At 40.0% G+C, this 16,496-nt stretch overlaps 1 protein-coding gene across 5 annotated transcripts in view; it reads right to left on the bottom strand.

Moving 5' to 3' along the window:
- The window catches only part of PRKG1 (protein kinase cGMP-dependent 1), a 1,197,536-nt gene that overhangs the window by 25,786 nt on the left and 1,155,254 nt on the right, over window positions 1-16,496 (bottom strand). For all 5 annotated transcript variants that reach the window (XM_055322712.1, XM_055322713.1, XM_055322711.1 and 2 more), the window contains 2 exons: window positions 10,287-10,426; window positions 8,867-8,956 (listed from right to left, as the gene is read on the bottom strand). In XM_055322712.1, the coding sequence (XP_055178687.1) occupies window positions 8,867-8,956; window positions 10,287-10,426 (230 nt within the window). The remainder of the gene's footprint in view (window positions 1-8,866; window positions 8,957-10,286; window positions 10,427-16,496) is intronic.

The raw sequence follows: 16,496 nt of genomic DNA, 5'->3' as shown, positions 1-16,496 counted from the left end.
TCGAAAATGACAACAAATATTTGATCTAAAACCAAAACGAAAGCTTGTTTTTTATCAACAGAAAGTTGCTTAAATAAATAAATCACTGCCCTAAATAGCTCTTCAAAATAATAAATTACGCCTTGACATGTCATTTCAATGAAACCACGTAAGGAATAGGGCTTTGGACCTTCTTTGGGAACAAGTGGTAGTTTTATTTTAGATAGATGACAGTAGATAACAATTTGAGAAAATTAGGGGATTACATATGCTTATGGATAGACCCAGCTTTCAACCTAATCTCAATGGTTAATCAACTCATCACAAACGGTGTCCTGAAATAACAGTAACAAAGACAAATCCTCTCTCCCAGAAGGAGATGGTCCCTCTCATCCTTGCCTACTAACCCCAATCAGCAATGAGTATCCCCCTTGAGTGTGTTGCCACCGTGAGGGTTAACTGCCACTTGTAAAGGTAGGGAGGCCAAATTAGTAGGAAAATAGACTCATTTCCTTGAGATACTTTGATTCTTGGGGTTGTCAAAGTGTAATTAAAATGCAATGTCAACTTCAGATGTCCAACATAATGAATCCTTAACTCTGTACATCACTTGGCGATCACCACGGTTGGCGTAGGCAACGTCTGTCACCAAATGTCACCTCAGTATTGCTGATTGTATTCCCAATGCTGTACTTTTCATCTCTGTGACTGAATTTTACAACTAGAAGTTCATATTTCTTAATCCCCTTTATCTGTTTCACCCATCCCCCCCCACCTCCCCTCTGGCAACCACTAGTTAGTTCTCTATATTTAAGTCCATTTGTTCCTTTGTTATATTTTCAGGATTCCACATTTAATCGAAATCATATGGTATTTGTCTTTCTCTGACTTATCTCACTTAGCATAACACCCTCTAGCTCCATCCATCTCACTGCAAATGACAAGATTCCATTCTTTTTTATGGCTGAGTAATCATCCATCGTATTTACACACCACGTCTTCATTATCTGTTTATCCGTTGTTGGACACTTGGGCTGCTTCCATGTTGGCTACTGTAAATCATGCTGCGGTAAAACCAGGGGTGTGTGTATCCTTTCACATGAGTGTGTGTGTTTTTTTTTTTTTCCTTTGGGTAAATACCCAGGAGTGGCGTTACTGGATGGTAGGGTAATTCTATTTTTAATTTTTTGAGGAACTCCCGTCCTCCTTCCCGACAGTGGCTGCATCAGTTTGCATTCCCACCAATGGTGCACGAGGGTGCCTTTTTCTCGGCATCCTTGCCCACACCTGTTGTTTCTTGTTGTTGTTGATTTCAGCTGTTTTGACAGGTGGTAGATGATATCTCATGGTGGTTTTATTGGCATGTCCCTGATGATAAGTGATGTTGAGCATCTTTTCATGTGTCTTTTGGCCACTTTAGGTCTTCTCTGGAAAAACACACATTCAGGTCCTCTGTTCGTCCTTTAACTGGATTTTTTTTTTTTAAGCGTTGGGTTGTAGGAGTTCTTTATGTATTTTGGAATATTAATGCTTTGTTGTATATGGCATTTGCAAATATCTTCTCTTATTCACTAGGTTGCCCTCTCATTTTGTTGATGGTTACCTTTGCTGGGCAGAACCTCTTTATTTTGGTGTAGTCCCAATAGTTTGTTTTTGCTTACCTTGCCTGAGAAGATATATCTAGAAAAATGTTGCTACGGATGATGTCAGAGAGATTACTGCCTGTGTTTTCTTTTAGGAGTTTTATGGGTTCAGGTCTCACATTTAGGTCTTTAGTCCATTTTGAGTTTGAGCTTATTTTTGCGTATGGTATAAGAAACTGGTCCAGCTTCATTCTTTTGAGGGTAGCTGTCCAGTTCTCCCAGCAGTATTTGTTGAAGAGATTGCCTTTTCTCCATTGTATATATTTTGCCTTCATTGTAGATTAATTAACCATGAAAATGTCAGTTTATTTCTGACCCTCTATTCTGTTCTAGTGATCTATGCCAATACAATTAATTACTGTATATAGCTTTGTATAGTATATCTGAAAATCTGGGATTCTGATATCTCCAGCCTGGTTCTTCTTTCTTAGGATTGCTTTGGCTATTTGGGGACTTTTTATGGTTCCATATAAATTTTAAGATTATTCTAGTCCTGAGGAAAACATTAATGGTATTTTGATAGATTGCAATGAATCTGTACTATGGACATTTTAACAACATTCTTCCAATCCACAATATTTTTCCATTTGTTTGTATCCCCTTCAATTTTTTTTCATCAATGTTTTATAAAGTTTCAGAGTGCAGGTCTTTCACCTCTTGGGTTAAGTTTTTTCCTAGGTATTTTATTCTTTTTGGTTTAATTATAAATGGGATTGTTGTCTTAATTTCTCTTTCTCCTAGTTTATTATTAGGTTTAGAAATACAACAGATTTCTGCATATTAATTTTGTATCCTGCAAAATTTCCGGATTCATTTATCAATTCTAATAGTTTTTTTGGTGGATTTTTAAGTTTCCTATGCATAGTATCATGTCACCTGCAAATAGTGAAAGTTTAACTTCTTCCTAACCAACCTGTATGCCTTTTATTCTTTTTTGTTGTCTGATTGCTGTGGCTAGGACTTCCAGTTCTATGTTGAGTAAAAGTGGTGAGAGTGGGCACTGTCTTGTTCCTGATCTTTGAGGAAAAGCTCTTAGTTCCATCAATCTGGTTTTTTTTTTTTTTAGTATCTATTTATTTCTGCTCTAATCTTTATTATTTCATTCCTTCCACTGGGTTTGGGTTTTGTTTGTTGTTTTCTCCTTTAGGTATAAGTTCAGATTATTTGATATTTTTGTCTCTTGAGATACACCTGTATTGCTATAAACTTCCCTCTTGATAGTACTCTTGCTGCCCCCCGCCCAAAGATTTTGGACTACTGTGTTTTCATCTCCATTTGTCTCCCATGTATTTTTAAATTTTCTTTTGATTTCTTGGTTGAATCGTTCATTGTTTAACAGCATGTTGTTTAGCATCATATATCTGTATTCTTCCCAGATTTTTTCTTGCAATTGATTTTTATTTTCATATCATTGTGGTCAGAAAAGATACTTGATATTTCAGTCTGTTGCAATTTACTGAGAGTTGTTTTGTGGCCTAATAGGATCAATCTTGAAGAATGTTCTATGTACTTTTTTAAAAAAATTTTTATTTATTTATGATAGTCACACAAAGAGAGAGAGAGAGAGAGAGAGAGAGAGAGAGAGAGAGAGAGGCAGAGACACAGGCAGAGGGAGAAGCAGGCTCCATGCACCGGGAGCCCGACGTGGGCTTCGATCCCGGGTCTCCAGGATCGCGCCCTGGGCCAAAGACCGGCGCTAAACCACTGCGCCACCCAGGGATCCCTGTTCTATGTACTTTTGAAGAGAGTGGATATTGTGTTTCTGGATCGAATGTTCTATATATACCTATTGTCTATCTGGTCTAATATGTAATTCAAAGCCACTGTTTCCTTGTTGATTTTGTCTGATTTATCCATTGATATAAATGGGGTGTTAATGTCCCCTACAACTATTGTATTACATATTTAAGTGCTCCTCTGTTGGATGCATAGATATTTATAATTGTCGTATACTTGACAGATTGGTCCCTTTATCATTATGTGGCACCTTTCTTTGTCTCTTGATATAGTATTTGGTTTAAAGTCTATTTTTTTTTAGAGTATTGCTACCCTGGCATTTTTTTTCCTGCTTCCATTTATATGGTGACTGTTTTTCTATCACTTTACCATAGTCTGTATGTGTCTATGTCTGAGATGAGTCTCTTGTAGGTGGCATATAGCTGGAGATTTTTTTTTTTTTTTTCCCATCCCGTCATTCTGTCATTTCATTGGAGCATTGAGTCTATTTAAAGTCATCACTAGGAAAAATAAATAAAAGGTCATAATTGATAGGTATATACTTATTGCCATTTTATTTGTTTTCTGGCTATTTTTACAGTTCCTCTCTGTCCCCCCCCCCTTTTTTTCTCTTACTCTATTACCTTGTGGTTTAATGGCTTTCATTAGTGTTATGCTTAGATTCCTTTGGCTTTATTTTTTTGTGAACCTACTCTAGGTTCTGACTAGGTTCATAGGTAACTTCTTCTGTGTATGGCAGGCTATATTAAGTTGATGGTCTCTTATATTTGAACACATTCTAAAAACACTAAGGTTTTACTCCCCCTCCACATTTTATGAATATGTCTTATTTTCCATCTTTTTTATTTTGTGTATCCCTTGACTGATTTTTGTAGGTACAATTAATTTCATTAATTAATTAAAAAGAGAAAGTATTGTTTTAACCTCCTTACTGGCTTTGTAAGTGAATAACCTACTTTCATTTGGGATATACTCCTCTGTTTCCTCATTTTGTTTAACTCTCCACATTTGTTTGTATATATGTATCAGGTAGGTCAGTGATGGCTCCTGGTCTTGAAAGTAGTGACCTAGTATAGAAGATTCCTGTAGTGCCCAGAGCGCCATGCCCCCTGGTCACTTGAACCAGATGCTTCAGGGGTGGTGCCTGTGTGGGCTGTGTGTGCTCTACTGTTGTGGCTGAGCTGCATCTGCCTTAACTCCAGTCATCTGCAATGGCCTACTTTGTCCTCTGTGGGTGCCCTGGGCAAGGTCTTGTCCCTGTGCTGTTGAGGGGGCCTGTCTGTGTTTGCCACAGGCTTGTAGGTTGGCAGAGTCAGTAGTCAGGGGAGCTGTCCAGACTTACTCTTTCTTTCTGCCACAGCTGTGGGTGCACCAAAGGGCAGGCCTTTTTCCCTGTGCTGGCAGCTGAAAGGCCTGACTATGGGAAATGTGGTGTGCTGGGGTGTATGGTTATCCTCCCTTCTCCCCAGAGCAGGAGTTACTTTGGAGGGCTGGCTGCTAAGCAGGTTGAATGAGATGGGTCTTGAGGGGAATGTGGGAGTGGGGCTTACAGTACCAGCCAGGTAAGTGGAGAGGGTTAACGTGGGCTCCCAAAGTATCTGGCTCACTAGGCTGGTGCCTGCCAGCACTTTTTCCCTGGAGAAGTCTCCCGAAGATCCCTGCCACTCCAGTGCACACTCGGTAAATAAATGTCCTTCACGCGTATTCCAGGCACTTTTCAAATTGCTGTTTCTGTGCTGTCTTGGCAGTTTATTTATTATGCTGAGTCTTTAAAGGTGGAGACTTACTTTTCTGTTGCCCTCAGGCTCTTTGGAGGTAAGCCCACTGATGTCTAAAGTACCTGGACTTAAGCCCAGCTGATTTTAAACACTTGCCAAGTTAAGCGTCACTGGTTTTCAAAGCCAAATAGCATGGGTACTAATTTTCCTAGCGTGGGTCTCCAGTGCCAGGGGTGCCTAACTCAGGGTCTGATCCTCCTGCTTCTCTGTGCATGCGGTCTCCCTCCCAACTGTGATTAATTGCACAGGAGACTTGGTTCCCAACTGTGTCTCCACACCTCCTACCCTTTTCAATGTGGAATCTTCTCTATGATTAACTGTGGAAGGTTTGTCCTGACAGTCTTCAGAGTATTTTGAGAGTTAGTTATACAAATATAGATGTTATCTTGGTGTATCTTTGGGATTGAATGAGTTCAGGATCTTCTGATTCTCCTATCCTCCTGGCCCCTTGAAATACTTTTGATCTACACCATCCATTTTGTCCTCTCAGATGGAATTTAAATAATTACCCTCCAAAATATAGTTAGAATCGAAGGGAATGGAGATTTAAGTTACTTGCTGGTTATAAAACATATCCAGGAAGACACATGACTAGAAATGGAATATGCATAATTTGAAAATTATGGTATCTAAAATAACTAAGATATTCATTAGGAAAATTTAAGTAAATTTCATTAGATTACTATATATTAAATACCAATATTAATACATAATATGTAAATGCTGATATGTGTAAACTATTATAAGCATATATATTATGTAGTTATCATATTAACCACTTACATTGTTTAAAAAGTTGTAGGGATTACCAATTCTTTAAGTGTTATGGAGGAAAGGTGAATAAAATATAACGTGTACCTATCTACCCCAAATAATGGAACAGAATTGGTGGAAAACAAAGAGTCACAAGCTAGGAGACAAAACACGATAGCTAATAAAGAATAAATAAGGGAAACAAGTGCAACAATTAACATTTCAGGGGTGTTGTATCTCAAAGATAAATATTTAATAGTCCTCCAATTCTGTTTTATATAGATGGTATCATTTTAATTTTTTTTAGGATTTTAATTCTTACTTTTTGACAACAGCAGGAAAACTGCTCTGCATTCCTTTTCTGTGCCAATGAGAAAAAAGACAGAGGCAGGAGATGGTCATCTCACTTACTAGGTGAGGGAGGAGATCTGTTGCTATCAGAGACTTCCTATACTAAATCCCTAAGGCTTAGATGTATTACCGTGTCAGTAAAGAATAGTCACACAAGCCCTTCTTAAAATCAACCCAGATACATTTCCTTTATCCTTTCAGAATAGCTTCCCTACTGCTGCTTTCCTGGGATGCAAAAAGAAAACTGAATGAGTTGAATATGATTTGTTTTAACTACGGATATTTTCAACTACACTGTGACAAATAGCATCATTATTTTCCTTTTTCTTCTTGGCATTTTTTTGTTGTCGTTTCTATAAATTAACCTTTGGGACTTTCAGCCTCAAACAAATAGTTAGAAAGCTGGTCAGGGGCAATATTCATTGGAGCCTAGATTTCCAAAACTGTGTCCCCCATCTGAGCAATTTTTTGAAGAAGGGGAAAGAAAAGAGTAAAAGAAATAAAGTGCTACATGCATATATAATAGTTTTATTGCTTTTAATTTTGAGGCCTCATCCCTCCTCAACCTCTGGGAAGGAACAAGCAGCTATCTTACCTCCAGCTTTTCTCATAGTAGCAAGCTCATTGCAGGGACTCACCAATTGTGTATCCCAAACCCAAGAATGATAAAAGGGAAGGAAATTGAACCAATCAAAAAGCATCCTGGTGCATGTAGAGAAAGGACCACCCACTGATATTTTGCCTCCATCTACTCCTCCAGAGTAAACCACTTTTTTAATAGCAAATTTAGCTGCCTTGCCAGATCAAAATACATCTCACTCGGAAGGCTTGGCTGGCACTTATGAGCCAAGAAAATGCAAACCAAGTTAGGTAGGGAGAAATATGAAATAATATTTTCTTTCAAAACCTAAATTGACATTTGATGCCTCATATGTGAACTTCAGATTGACTTGTGTTGCTGCCTGATTCACAGAAGCTCAAAATAGTTCCTCTCCCTATGTGGTTTATTATGCTTTCATGCTTACTTCCACCTGTAAATCTTCTAATTAGAACAAATCAGGGAAGATATTTCAAGTAAATTAGTGGATTGAAAGGTCCATTTTTTATTGAAAAAATAATATAGTAGAGTTATGTTAGGATGAAGCAGACATTAGCTCATAAGTCAGAGGGTTCACTTGACGCAGACTGTAAATTATGAGAAGGGGACCACGTCTCTTTTATCACTGTATTTCCAACTTCCAGTACAATGCCTGGCATAGAATCTGTGCTCAAATATTACCAGAAATAATGTAATGATGCACTATAATAGCTTAGTACAGATGTTCACTCTGCTTTCCGAATGCCAACATGATGCATTCCTTATATACTTGTTGACCTCAAATTTAAGGAGTGAAACACAACAGCAATGTCATCAGGACAGAATAAGTAAAAAGAAATCCACTTGACATACACAAGGAAGGAAACAGGGCTAAGACCTGAAAAATGTCAATGTTTCCAAAGACATGGAGTTACCATGAGAACACTAGGAGGGATGAGACTTCATAAGTTATCCCATCTAAAGAGCCACCGGTTCTATTCTGGGATATCTAAGACTAACAGGTTGTCAAAAAACCAGGAAGGCTGTCTGGGAACAACAGGGCAGTCTGTAACAGAGTTTCTGAAGGAGGACATGAGTGAGACTAACAAATAAGAAAAACTAATATGTCAAAAGGTGTTCAGAGGGAGAAGGATGCCTTCTAGAAAATGATCATTCACAGGGAAAGAAAATTGCCTTTTATTTTTTTTTAAGTACACATTTAGGATTGGTAATGATCTCCTAGGGCATTTTATAGACTCCATTTCTAGTTTGCTAGCTGTATTAATAAGAGAAACAAGCTCTGATTAGACCAACTTTACTTGCCCTGAAAGGGCAAACATAAGTAAATCTGAATTAGATTGTTTACACGGAATACTGCTTATAAGGAGATTCATTGTTTTTCTGAGATCAGCAGAAGCCTGAAAAAGATGGCTGACTTGCTAATTTTGAAACCAAAGAGCAATGTAAAGCTGGAGAAAAAGTAAATCGGGGGAAAAAATTCTCAGTGTCCGGAAAGGCAATTAAACTGATCATTAATCCCAATAGCAGCTATAACATTATTCCCTTCGTGTCACAGCAACAAATTGACTTCTAGGCAACTGACTCTGGGATTCAAGTTAAAAAGATGACCTGGTTATATATCTTGCTAGGTCCCATTTCCACGCTGGACTAAGCCTTTATCATTGGTTACAAATCTGAAACAGAGCGAGCTTCATGTTTACTAAGGCATATGTGTACAATGAGTTGTATCCCATATTTACTTATTTTCTGAAATATATATATGTATAAATATAAATATGTAACATATAAATATGATTTTTAGACTTTCTGAAAATATATATATTCTGATATATATAAATATATATTTATATATATTTATAAATATAAAATATATATATTCTGATATATATAAATATATATTTATATATATTTATAAATATAAATATGTAACATATAAATATGATTTTTAGACTTTAAAATTGACTCTTCTTACTAGCACAGTCAACTACATTTTTAATGAAATGATAGAAATTTCTTAAAACTCCTACCGATCCCTGAGAATGGTCCAGAGCTCTCCACCTAGGCACACTTCCATCAACATGTACAAATATTTGCTGTCCTTAAACGTTCTGTACAATCTGTGGATTGCAAACAAGAAAACAAAGGTTAGAAACGTGGTTGTCTTTGAAAAGAATGTATTTTAGGTGCTCAGATTACAGTCTTATGCTTGGTTTTCTAAGCTTGAAATGTCATTAAAAGGAGAAAGGTCTGTTTGCAAATAGGGAATAGGAGGCAACAAGCTCCTGACCAAGATGTGTATAGGGTGGGGGCTGGGCTGTCCTTGGCAATGAATGGATTAATCCAAATGATTATGGACCAAGATGGCTTCTTGGGGCTCCTCCTGTCTCAGTTTAGCTGATTTTTAACACATGGATTCTTCAGCCCTATTTAGTGGTCATAAACATGCAGTATACATGGTTATAAAATAGGTACACTTTACAAATGCAGACATGAATGAAATTTTCGTGCCGTTCACCTAAGTTCACCTTGTGCCATGTTTTTATTTTATTTATTTATTTTTTATTTTTTAAATTTTATTTATTTATGATAGTCACACACAGAGAGAGAGAGAGAGAGAGAGGCAAAGACATAGGCAGAGGGAGAAGCAGGCTCCATGCACCGGGAGCCCGACGTGGGATTCGATCCCGGGTCTCCAGGATCGTGCCCTGGGCCAAAGGCAGGCGCTAAACCACTGTGCCACCCAGGGATCCCCTTGTGCCCTGTTTTTAAGTGCCACTGACAAATTAACTAGAACAGGCTTTGTTTTGTTTATGAAAATTCCTCATTATCTTCTTATTAATGTTCTCACAATATAGAGATGGAATAGTCATTTCATTTTTTTAATCTTCAAAATTTTAAAAATGGGGATCCCTGGGTGGCGCAGTGGTTTGGCGCCTGCCTTTGGCCCAGGGCGCGATCCTGGAGACCCGGGATCGAGTCCCACATCGGGCTTCCGGTGCATGGAGCCTGCTTCTCCCTCTGCCTGTGTCTCTGCCTCTCTCTCTCTCTGTGACTATCATAAATAAATTAAAAAAATTAAAAAAAATTTAAAAATGTACATATTAGTATTCAAATAATCTAATTTTTGTATTTTGTCCTTCAAGCTGCAAAAGAAGTCTATATAGGGTCACAGAGAGCATCAGCATGGGATGTTAGAAATGGAAAGATCTTTGGGAAAACCATGTGTTTTTCATAGAATCTGATTCTCTTAAAAAATAATAATAATAATACAAAAACATCCCCCCCGCCCCGAAGTTTAAGTCTAACAAAACTTTCCTAAAATCAGATTTAAAAATCTGTTTCCTGGTTGAATGAGATGTGTAACGGGGAACATGGGAGGCAGTGGGTTTTGTGGCTGACCTGCCACCCACCCGGAGTGGGAAAGTCAGCCCCAGGCCAGGCCTTTACCTCACTATGAAGTCGGAATGCGCTCCCTGCATGATCTGCTTCTCGGAGCGGATGTGCTCCTGCTGTCTTGTGTCCACGATGTGGCGTTTCTTGAGAATCTTCATAGCAAAGGTTTTGGATTCTTCACTTTTCAACTGGACCTGAAAAGAATAAGTGAGAAAAGAGAATAAGTGAGAAACAGCCCATAGTGTTAATATAACAGGGTGATTTCTTATCCTCAAATTGCCCTGGGCTCGGAGTACACCAGGGATCCCCCAGTGCCCCCTGACTCCCAGGGCACATCCTTGCCGGAGCCGGGTATAAATCCAGATCCACAACTATTGTCCACTCTTCTTCCACGGGGCCAGATCCACTGAACTAGATTCTCAGTGAGTTCTGTGCCCACTGGGCTTGGAAGAGGGCAGGTGCATGGGATTCTCGCTGTGTTACGTCACTTCATAGCACACAATGTGTTTGAGCATATTTGGTAGTTTCTCCCCTGCCATCCAAAAAGCATAGAAATGTAATTTTCCAATTTCCCTTCAAGTGAGTGTGGTGAGGGAAGGACCCTCTGGACCTTTACACTCTTCCTCCGTGGTCTGAGCCCGCAGACATTCCCACAGGTGTAAAATTCAGGAACACAGGACTGTCTGCTGAGACTGCAGAAGTGGGTACTGTTGGTTCTTCTCTCTGTATCTCCTAGTCTTGCCCTTCCTCTAAAAAATTTTATATATAATTATTAAAATATAATTATTTTATATAATTATAAAATTTTTATATATAGTATATATATAGTACATATAATATGTATACAGATACATATCTATCTAGATATAAATATTTTAACAAGATTTTTTTCAAGAGATTTTGAAAACTTTCTTCTCAAATATGCATGATGGCTTTAATCTTGTCCGACTTCAAATCTGACCGCTTAGTTGTACTAACTGGGAAGCTCAGCTGGGATGTCCCTGCTGCCTCCACGCCACTGGTGCAGCCCCACACGGCTCCCAGTGCCTCGGGTTCTTTGAATGCCATTCCTCAGGCCATGGGTCTGTGGTTCACTGTTTTATAAACAATTTTTTTTAAAAGATTTGATTTTTATTAGAGAGAGGACAAGCAATGGGGGGGGGGTTAGCAGAGGGAGGAGGAGATGAGGAGCCAGACACAGAGCTTGATCTCACCACCCTGAGATCATCACCTGAGCCGAAACCAAGAGCCAGATGCTTAACCAACTGAGACCCCCAGGTGCCCCTCCACAAGGTGACTTGCAAGGAAATTAAGAGATCTTGATGATGTGGCTCATCACTTAATGGTAATATAAAAGTTCTCCAGTGCCATTGAGTGATGAACAGAATGTTCCAGCCTGCATTATTTGGAACTAATGAAAGCCTTGGGGAAACGGCACAACAAGCTGTTTCTGCTGTTCAGCCCAAGTATCACTGTCACCCAGAGTTGTGAATTGTTTACTGCTTCATCTGCAGGGCAGCGAAATTCTGGTGTCCTGTTCATGCACACGTGTATAGACTGAATTGGGCCCAAGAGGACATTCACGTGGCGCGTGGAGACCACAAGGACACTTCACAGAAATGGGCCCCGTCTATAGGTGTGATGGGGTAGAGAGAAGCATGCATATTCCAATAGGCCTTAGGCAGCCAAGGGCCCTCCACTCGTCTGTGAAACTCTTTCAGCTGACAGATTAGTGTGATTCAAATGAACTCAGTTGTAGTTCACAGTAAAACACAAAACATGAACACCCACTTGTAAAAGAAATCTGGAGGGGCAGCATGAAAAAGGAGCTGTGTTCAGAGTACTAAACCTCAGAGAAATCATTTTCTCTTTGGAGCCTCTGTGTGATGACTTCAGGCCCTGGTGTAGTTTACACCCCTAATGGAAAAATTAGCCATTCATCTTCACCATGATGGTGACGTGCGTTGTACACAGGATGGGAGCAAAGAGCTCTGCCTTTGGGGGTCACGGGTCTGAACCGGAACCCTGACTCTGCTTAGCTGCTTCTCTGCTCTGAGTCTCATTTCTTACTGAAGATAACACTGTATGGAGTTATTGTGACTGTAAGCGAGAAAGTGCCAGAAGTGGGAGATCACCAGTGGTCTCTCTGCTGCAGGCCCACCCCAGCCAGCCGACTCGACGAGATAGCATACATCAGGTGTCTGCTAAATGAAGCCAGATCCTCAATCCTCTGCCTGAAACACTCCAGTGGCTTCCCATCTCACCCACAGTAAAGACAAAGTTGTCACAGAGGCCACGAGGTCCTACACCATTTGGACCCCAGCTACCCCCTAACCCACTCTGCTGGGGTCACCCTGGCCCCTTGCTGTTCCTGGAATGCACCTGGGATATTCCTTGGTCTATGTGCTCTTGCTTTTCTGACCAAAGATTTCCCCACACATATTCACAGAAGTCACCCTCTCAGTTCCCTGCTCAAATGTTTCCTAAAGAGTGTGTCCTCACACCAGCCTCCATGCAAGAGTAACCACCCTCTTCTCCCCTCCCTGCTCGATCGCTCACTATAGCTCTTATCACCAGCCAATGAACTCCATATTTTTCATGACTTGTGTAGTTCCTGTCTCCTCTCACTGGCCTATCAGCAACCTGCAATGGGGGATCTTCTTATCCAAAGTCCCTGACACAGAGTAAATGCATATTAAGTACTGTTGACTGCAAATCTAAGAAAGAATGCAGCCAACCATGACGATTCATCACCGGCCAAGCCACAGCAGAGCTGGTGTCTCAGCTCCACACTGTGTATCTCTTCACCAAACAGGAGAAAAACAAGGGAAACTACAAGGAAAAGCCTGTAGTGTTTGGTCTTGTTCCTTTGTCTCAAAGTGCCCTAATTACACACGGAAGGGCAGAAACTATTTCTACGTGTCAACAGCGCACAGGCAACACACACAGCCACATACCTATGTACTTCAGCCTCCAGTTTTCATTTGTATTTTTACAAGATGTTTTCTTAACCCAGCCGTTTCCTCGATGACTAAAATGTGACATTTCCAACCACAGAGCCTACTAGATTAATAAAATCACCTCTAGGACAATGTCTAGTTGGCTGCCAACAAGCTCTTGGGGTCAATCATTTTTCAAGACCAAGTCCATCTCCTAAGCAATGCTATGTTTGAGTTCTGAGTTCTCTTCCAATGAACACATACCCCAATTCCATATATATTGGCTATTGCTGTTATAACCAGCTCATCACTGTTCTACCCATACCCAGATGTTTATTTCACTGTAGTTAGGATATTAGGTAAATCCTTGACATCCTTTGCTAGTTCTTCAATAGTTTTGAACTGTCTATTAGGGAGAATCTATGCAGGGAAATAAACGAAGCTCTTGGGGACATCGGAGAGAAAAGGGACTTGACCTCTGTGGAATACATCTCATGCTAGGTGCATCCATGTACATTATTTTTAGTCCTGACATCAACTCTTAGGGGTAGGAGGACCTTGAGAAGTTGTATTTGGCATAACAATGTAGTCAAGTTTGGACTGAACCACACTATTCATCTTCTTAAAGGACTTGCCATTTGTTGTGTTTTTTCTAAGACTTCACACCACTGACAATAATAGCTAACATTAATAAAGCTCGTATTAAGTGTTGGGAACTGGGCAGCCCGGGTGGCTCAGCGGTTAAGCTCCGCCTTCAGTCCAGGGCGTGATCCTGGAGTCCCGGGATCGAGTCCCACATCAGGCTCCCTGCATGGAGCCTGCTTCTCCCTCTGCCTGTGTCTCTGCCTCTGTGTCTCTATGAATAAATAAAATGTTTAAAAAAATTTTTTAAATGTTGGGAACTGTGTAATAAGCGAGTTTTCTCCCTTAATCTTCTAGGCAACACTTTGAGGTACTACGGTCATCCTCAGTTTTCAGAGCAGCTAACAGAGGACTACCAGAGAGGGCCATATCTTGCCCAAAGCCACAGAGCTGTCAAGTGGAGAACCAGGTTCATCCTTAAGTCTTGTTGGCCCAAGTTATTTCTAGTATATGCTGCTTCCCTTCAGCTGAATATAAAACAAACTGCCAGCACAGTGACTGATGCTTTACAAATGAGGGTTGAATGTAACGAGCTAAGTCGGAGAGCCTCTGTGAGAAAAGCTGAAGCGTACACTATTACAGTGAAGCTTCACCAATGCTGCACCTTCCAGAGCCTTGCTGTCCCATTTCCTAGGGACCTCAGTGGATTCTCAGGGATCATGGGTACCTGAGTGATGGCTTCTTCTTGTGGAATTCAAAGGGTAGATGTGGGAGGAGGAAGATGGTGCTAACAGCTGGTAGGTGGCAGGTGGCTGCTCCCAAAGAGGTATATAAAAACTATGGAAATTACTCTGAGTCAGCCTTATTAGTTGCCAATTTGGTAAGTATTAATTATAAGGAGTTTCCAGAGCCAAATAGCTCATCTGCAGAGGCTTTCTGTTTTGTCTTTGCTCGAGTGCAGACAGTCCCACTGTCTGGAACAGTTGCCTTCTGTAGAGACCTGTCTAGTTCCTTAGAGTATAGCCCTTAGAATCTCCACTTCCATTTTAAGCTAGAATGACACAAGACTCCCAGGATCTGGGCTCTTAACCAGGAAGTCAGGGAGCCTGAGGACTACTGGTGGAGGTAATTCAACAAACATGGTCTCTTGTGCTGAAGTTAGTTCTCTGAAAATTTTTCTCCTGATAAACCATGTCCAACTCTCCGAATGTTTCCAAATTTTGCCATCAGAAACAATCTGAATGTCCATGCAGAGAAGCTTGGAAAAATAAGGGCTTAAACGATGACCTAGCAAAGGGGAAAAAAGTGAGAGAGAGACCAAGCAAGAAACAGACTCAAGTATAGAGAACTGATGGTCACCAGAGAGGAAGTGGGTGGGGTGATGGCAGAAATAGGGGATGGGGAGGATAAAGAAATGCACCTGTCGTGATGAGCACCCAGTGACATATGGAAGTGTTGAATCACTATATTTTACATCTAAAACTAACATTACACTGTGTGTTAACTAACTGTAATTAAAAACTTAAGTGTAATTCTTTTTTTAAGATTTATTTATTTATTTATGAATGAATGAATGAATGATAGACATAGAGAGAGAGAGGCAGAGACACAGGAGGAGGGAGTGGCAGGCTCCATGCTGGGAGCCCGACGTGGACTCGAACCCGGGACTCCAGGATCACACCCTGGGCCAAAGGCAGGTGCTGAACCACTGAGCCACCCAGGGATCCCCCAAAAAACTTAAGTGTAATTCTAAGTCTTCATTTTTATGGAAAAACATAGCCCCCAATTAATTTATATGTAATTCATATTTATTATATATTAATTATATACATAAACACAGTTTATATCTATAATATATATAATATACATATAAAGATACAGGATACAGGCCGGCATACATTTTATGATCCCATTAATAGTATTTGTATGTACATGTGTGTATGTGTATATCTATATGTAAAATAAATCTAGGAAGAGACCATTAGAAATGTATTTCCCAATTTTTTTTTAAGATTTTACTTATTTATTCATGAGAGACACAGAGAGAGAGAGAGGCAGAGACACAGGCAGAGGGAGAAGCAGGCTCCATGCAGGGCGCCTGACATGGGACTCGATCCCAGGACTCCAGGATCAGGCCCTGGGCTGAAGGCGGCTCTAACCTGCTGAGCCACCCAGGCTGCCCCGCCATATGTTAATAATGGTTTTCCCTTAGGGAAATTTTTAGTCCTACTTCTTTTTGTTTTTTTGAATTGCTTAACTTTTGCACAGTTAGCATATATCCCTTTTATGAAGAGACAATACAATGATGCTCATGGAAAATAAATTTTAAAGTCTCCCTTACATTGTGCTACCTATGTATTAATGTCTGGCTCTCTCAAAGGATTCCAGTTCAATGGGAACAACTCTGTTAGAAATCCATGAATGCAAAGACCTTGAGAAGTTGTATATGGCATAGCAACGTATTCAAGTTTGGACTGAACCACACTATTCATCTTCTTAAAGGACTTGCCATATTCTTTTGTTCAACAAAAACTCTCAAGGTAAGTTACAGCAACTTGTATTTACTAGGTCTAAGCTCTTAGGCTTTATTATGAAAGTGTTTTCACGAAACTGATCCATGGAAAATTTCACAGTGCAATGAAATTTGTTTTTTATTTTTCCAGTTGGTCAAACAAAGTACCTTAAGTCTGCTCCTGTGAACTTGAGATAATGATGATGATTTTGTAGTAGGGTCAGCTAGAGA

This window comes from Nyctereutes procyonoides, unplaced genomic scaffold, assembly GCF_905146905.1.
Source record: "Nyctereutes procyonoides isolate TBG_1078 unplaced genomic scaffold, NYPRO_anot_genome, whole genome shotgun sequence".
NCBI lineage: Eukaryota > Metazoa > Chordata > Mammalia > Carnivora > Canidae > Nyctereutes > Nyctereutes procyonoides.
This window is presented reverse-complemented; position numbering and strand designations above follow the sequence as displayed.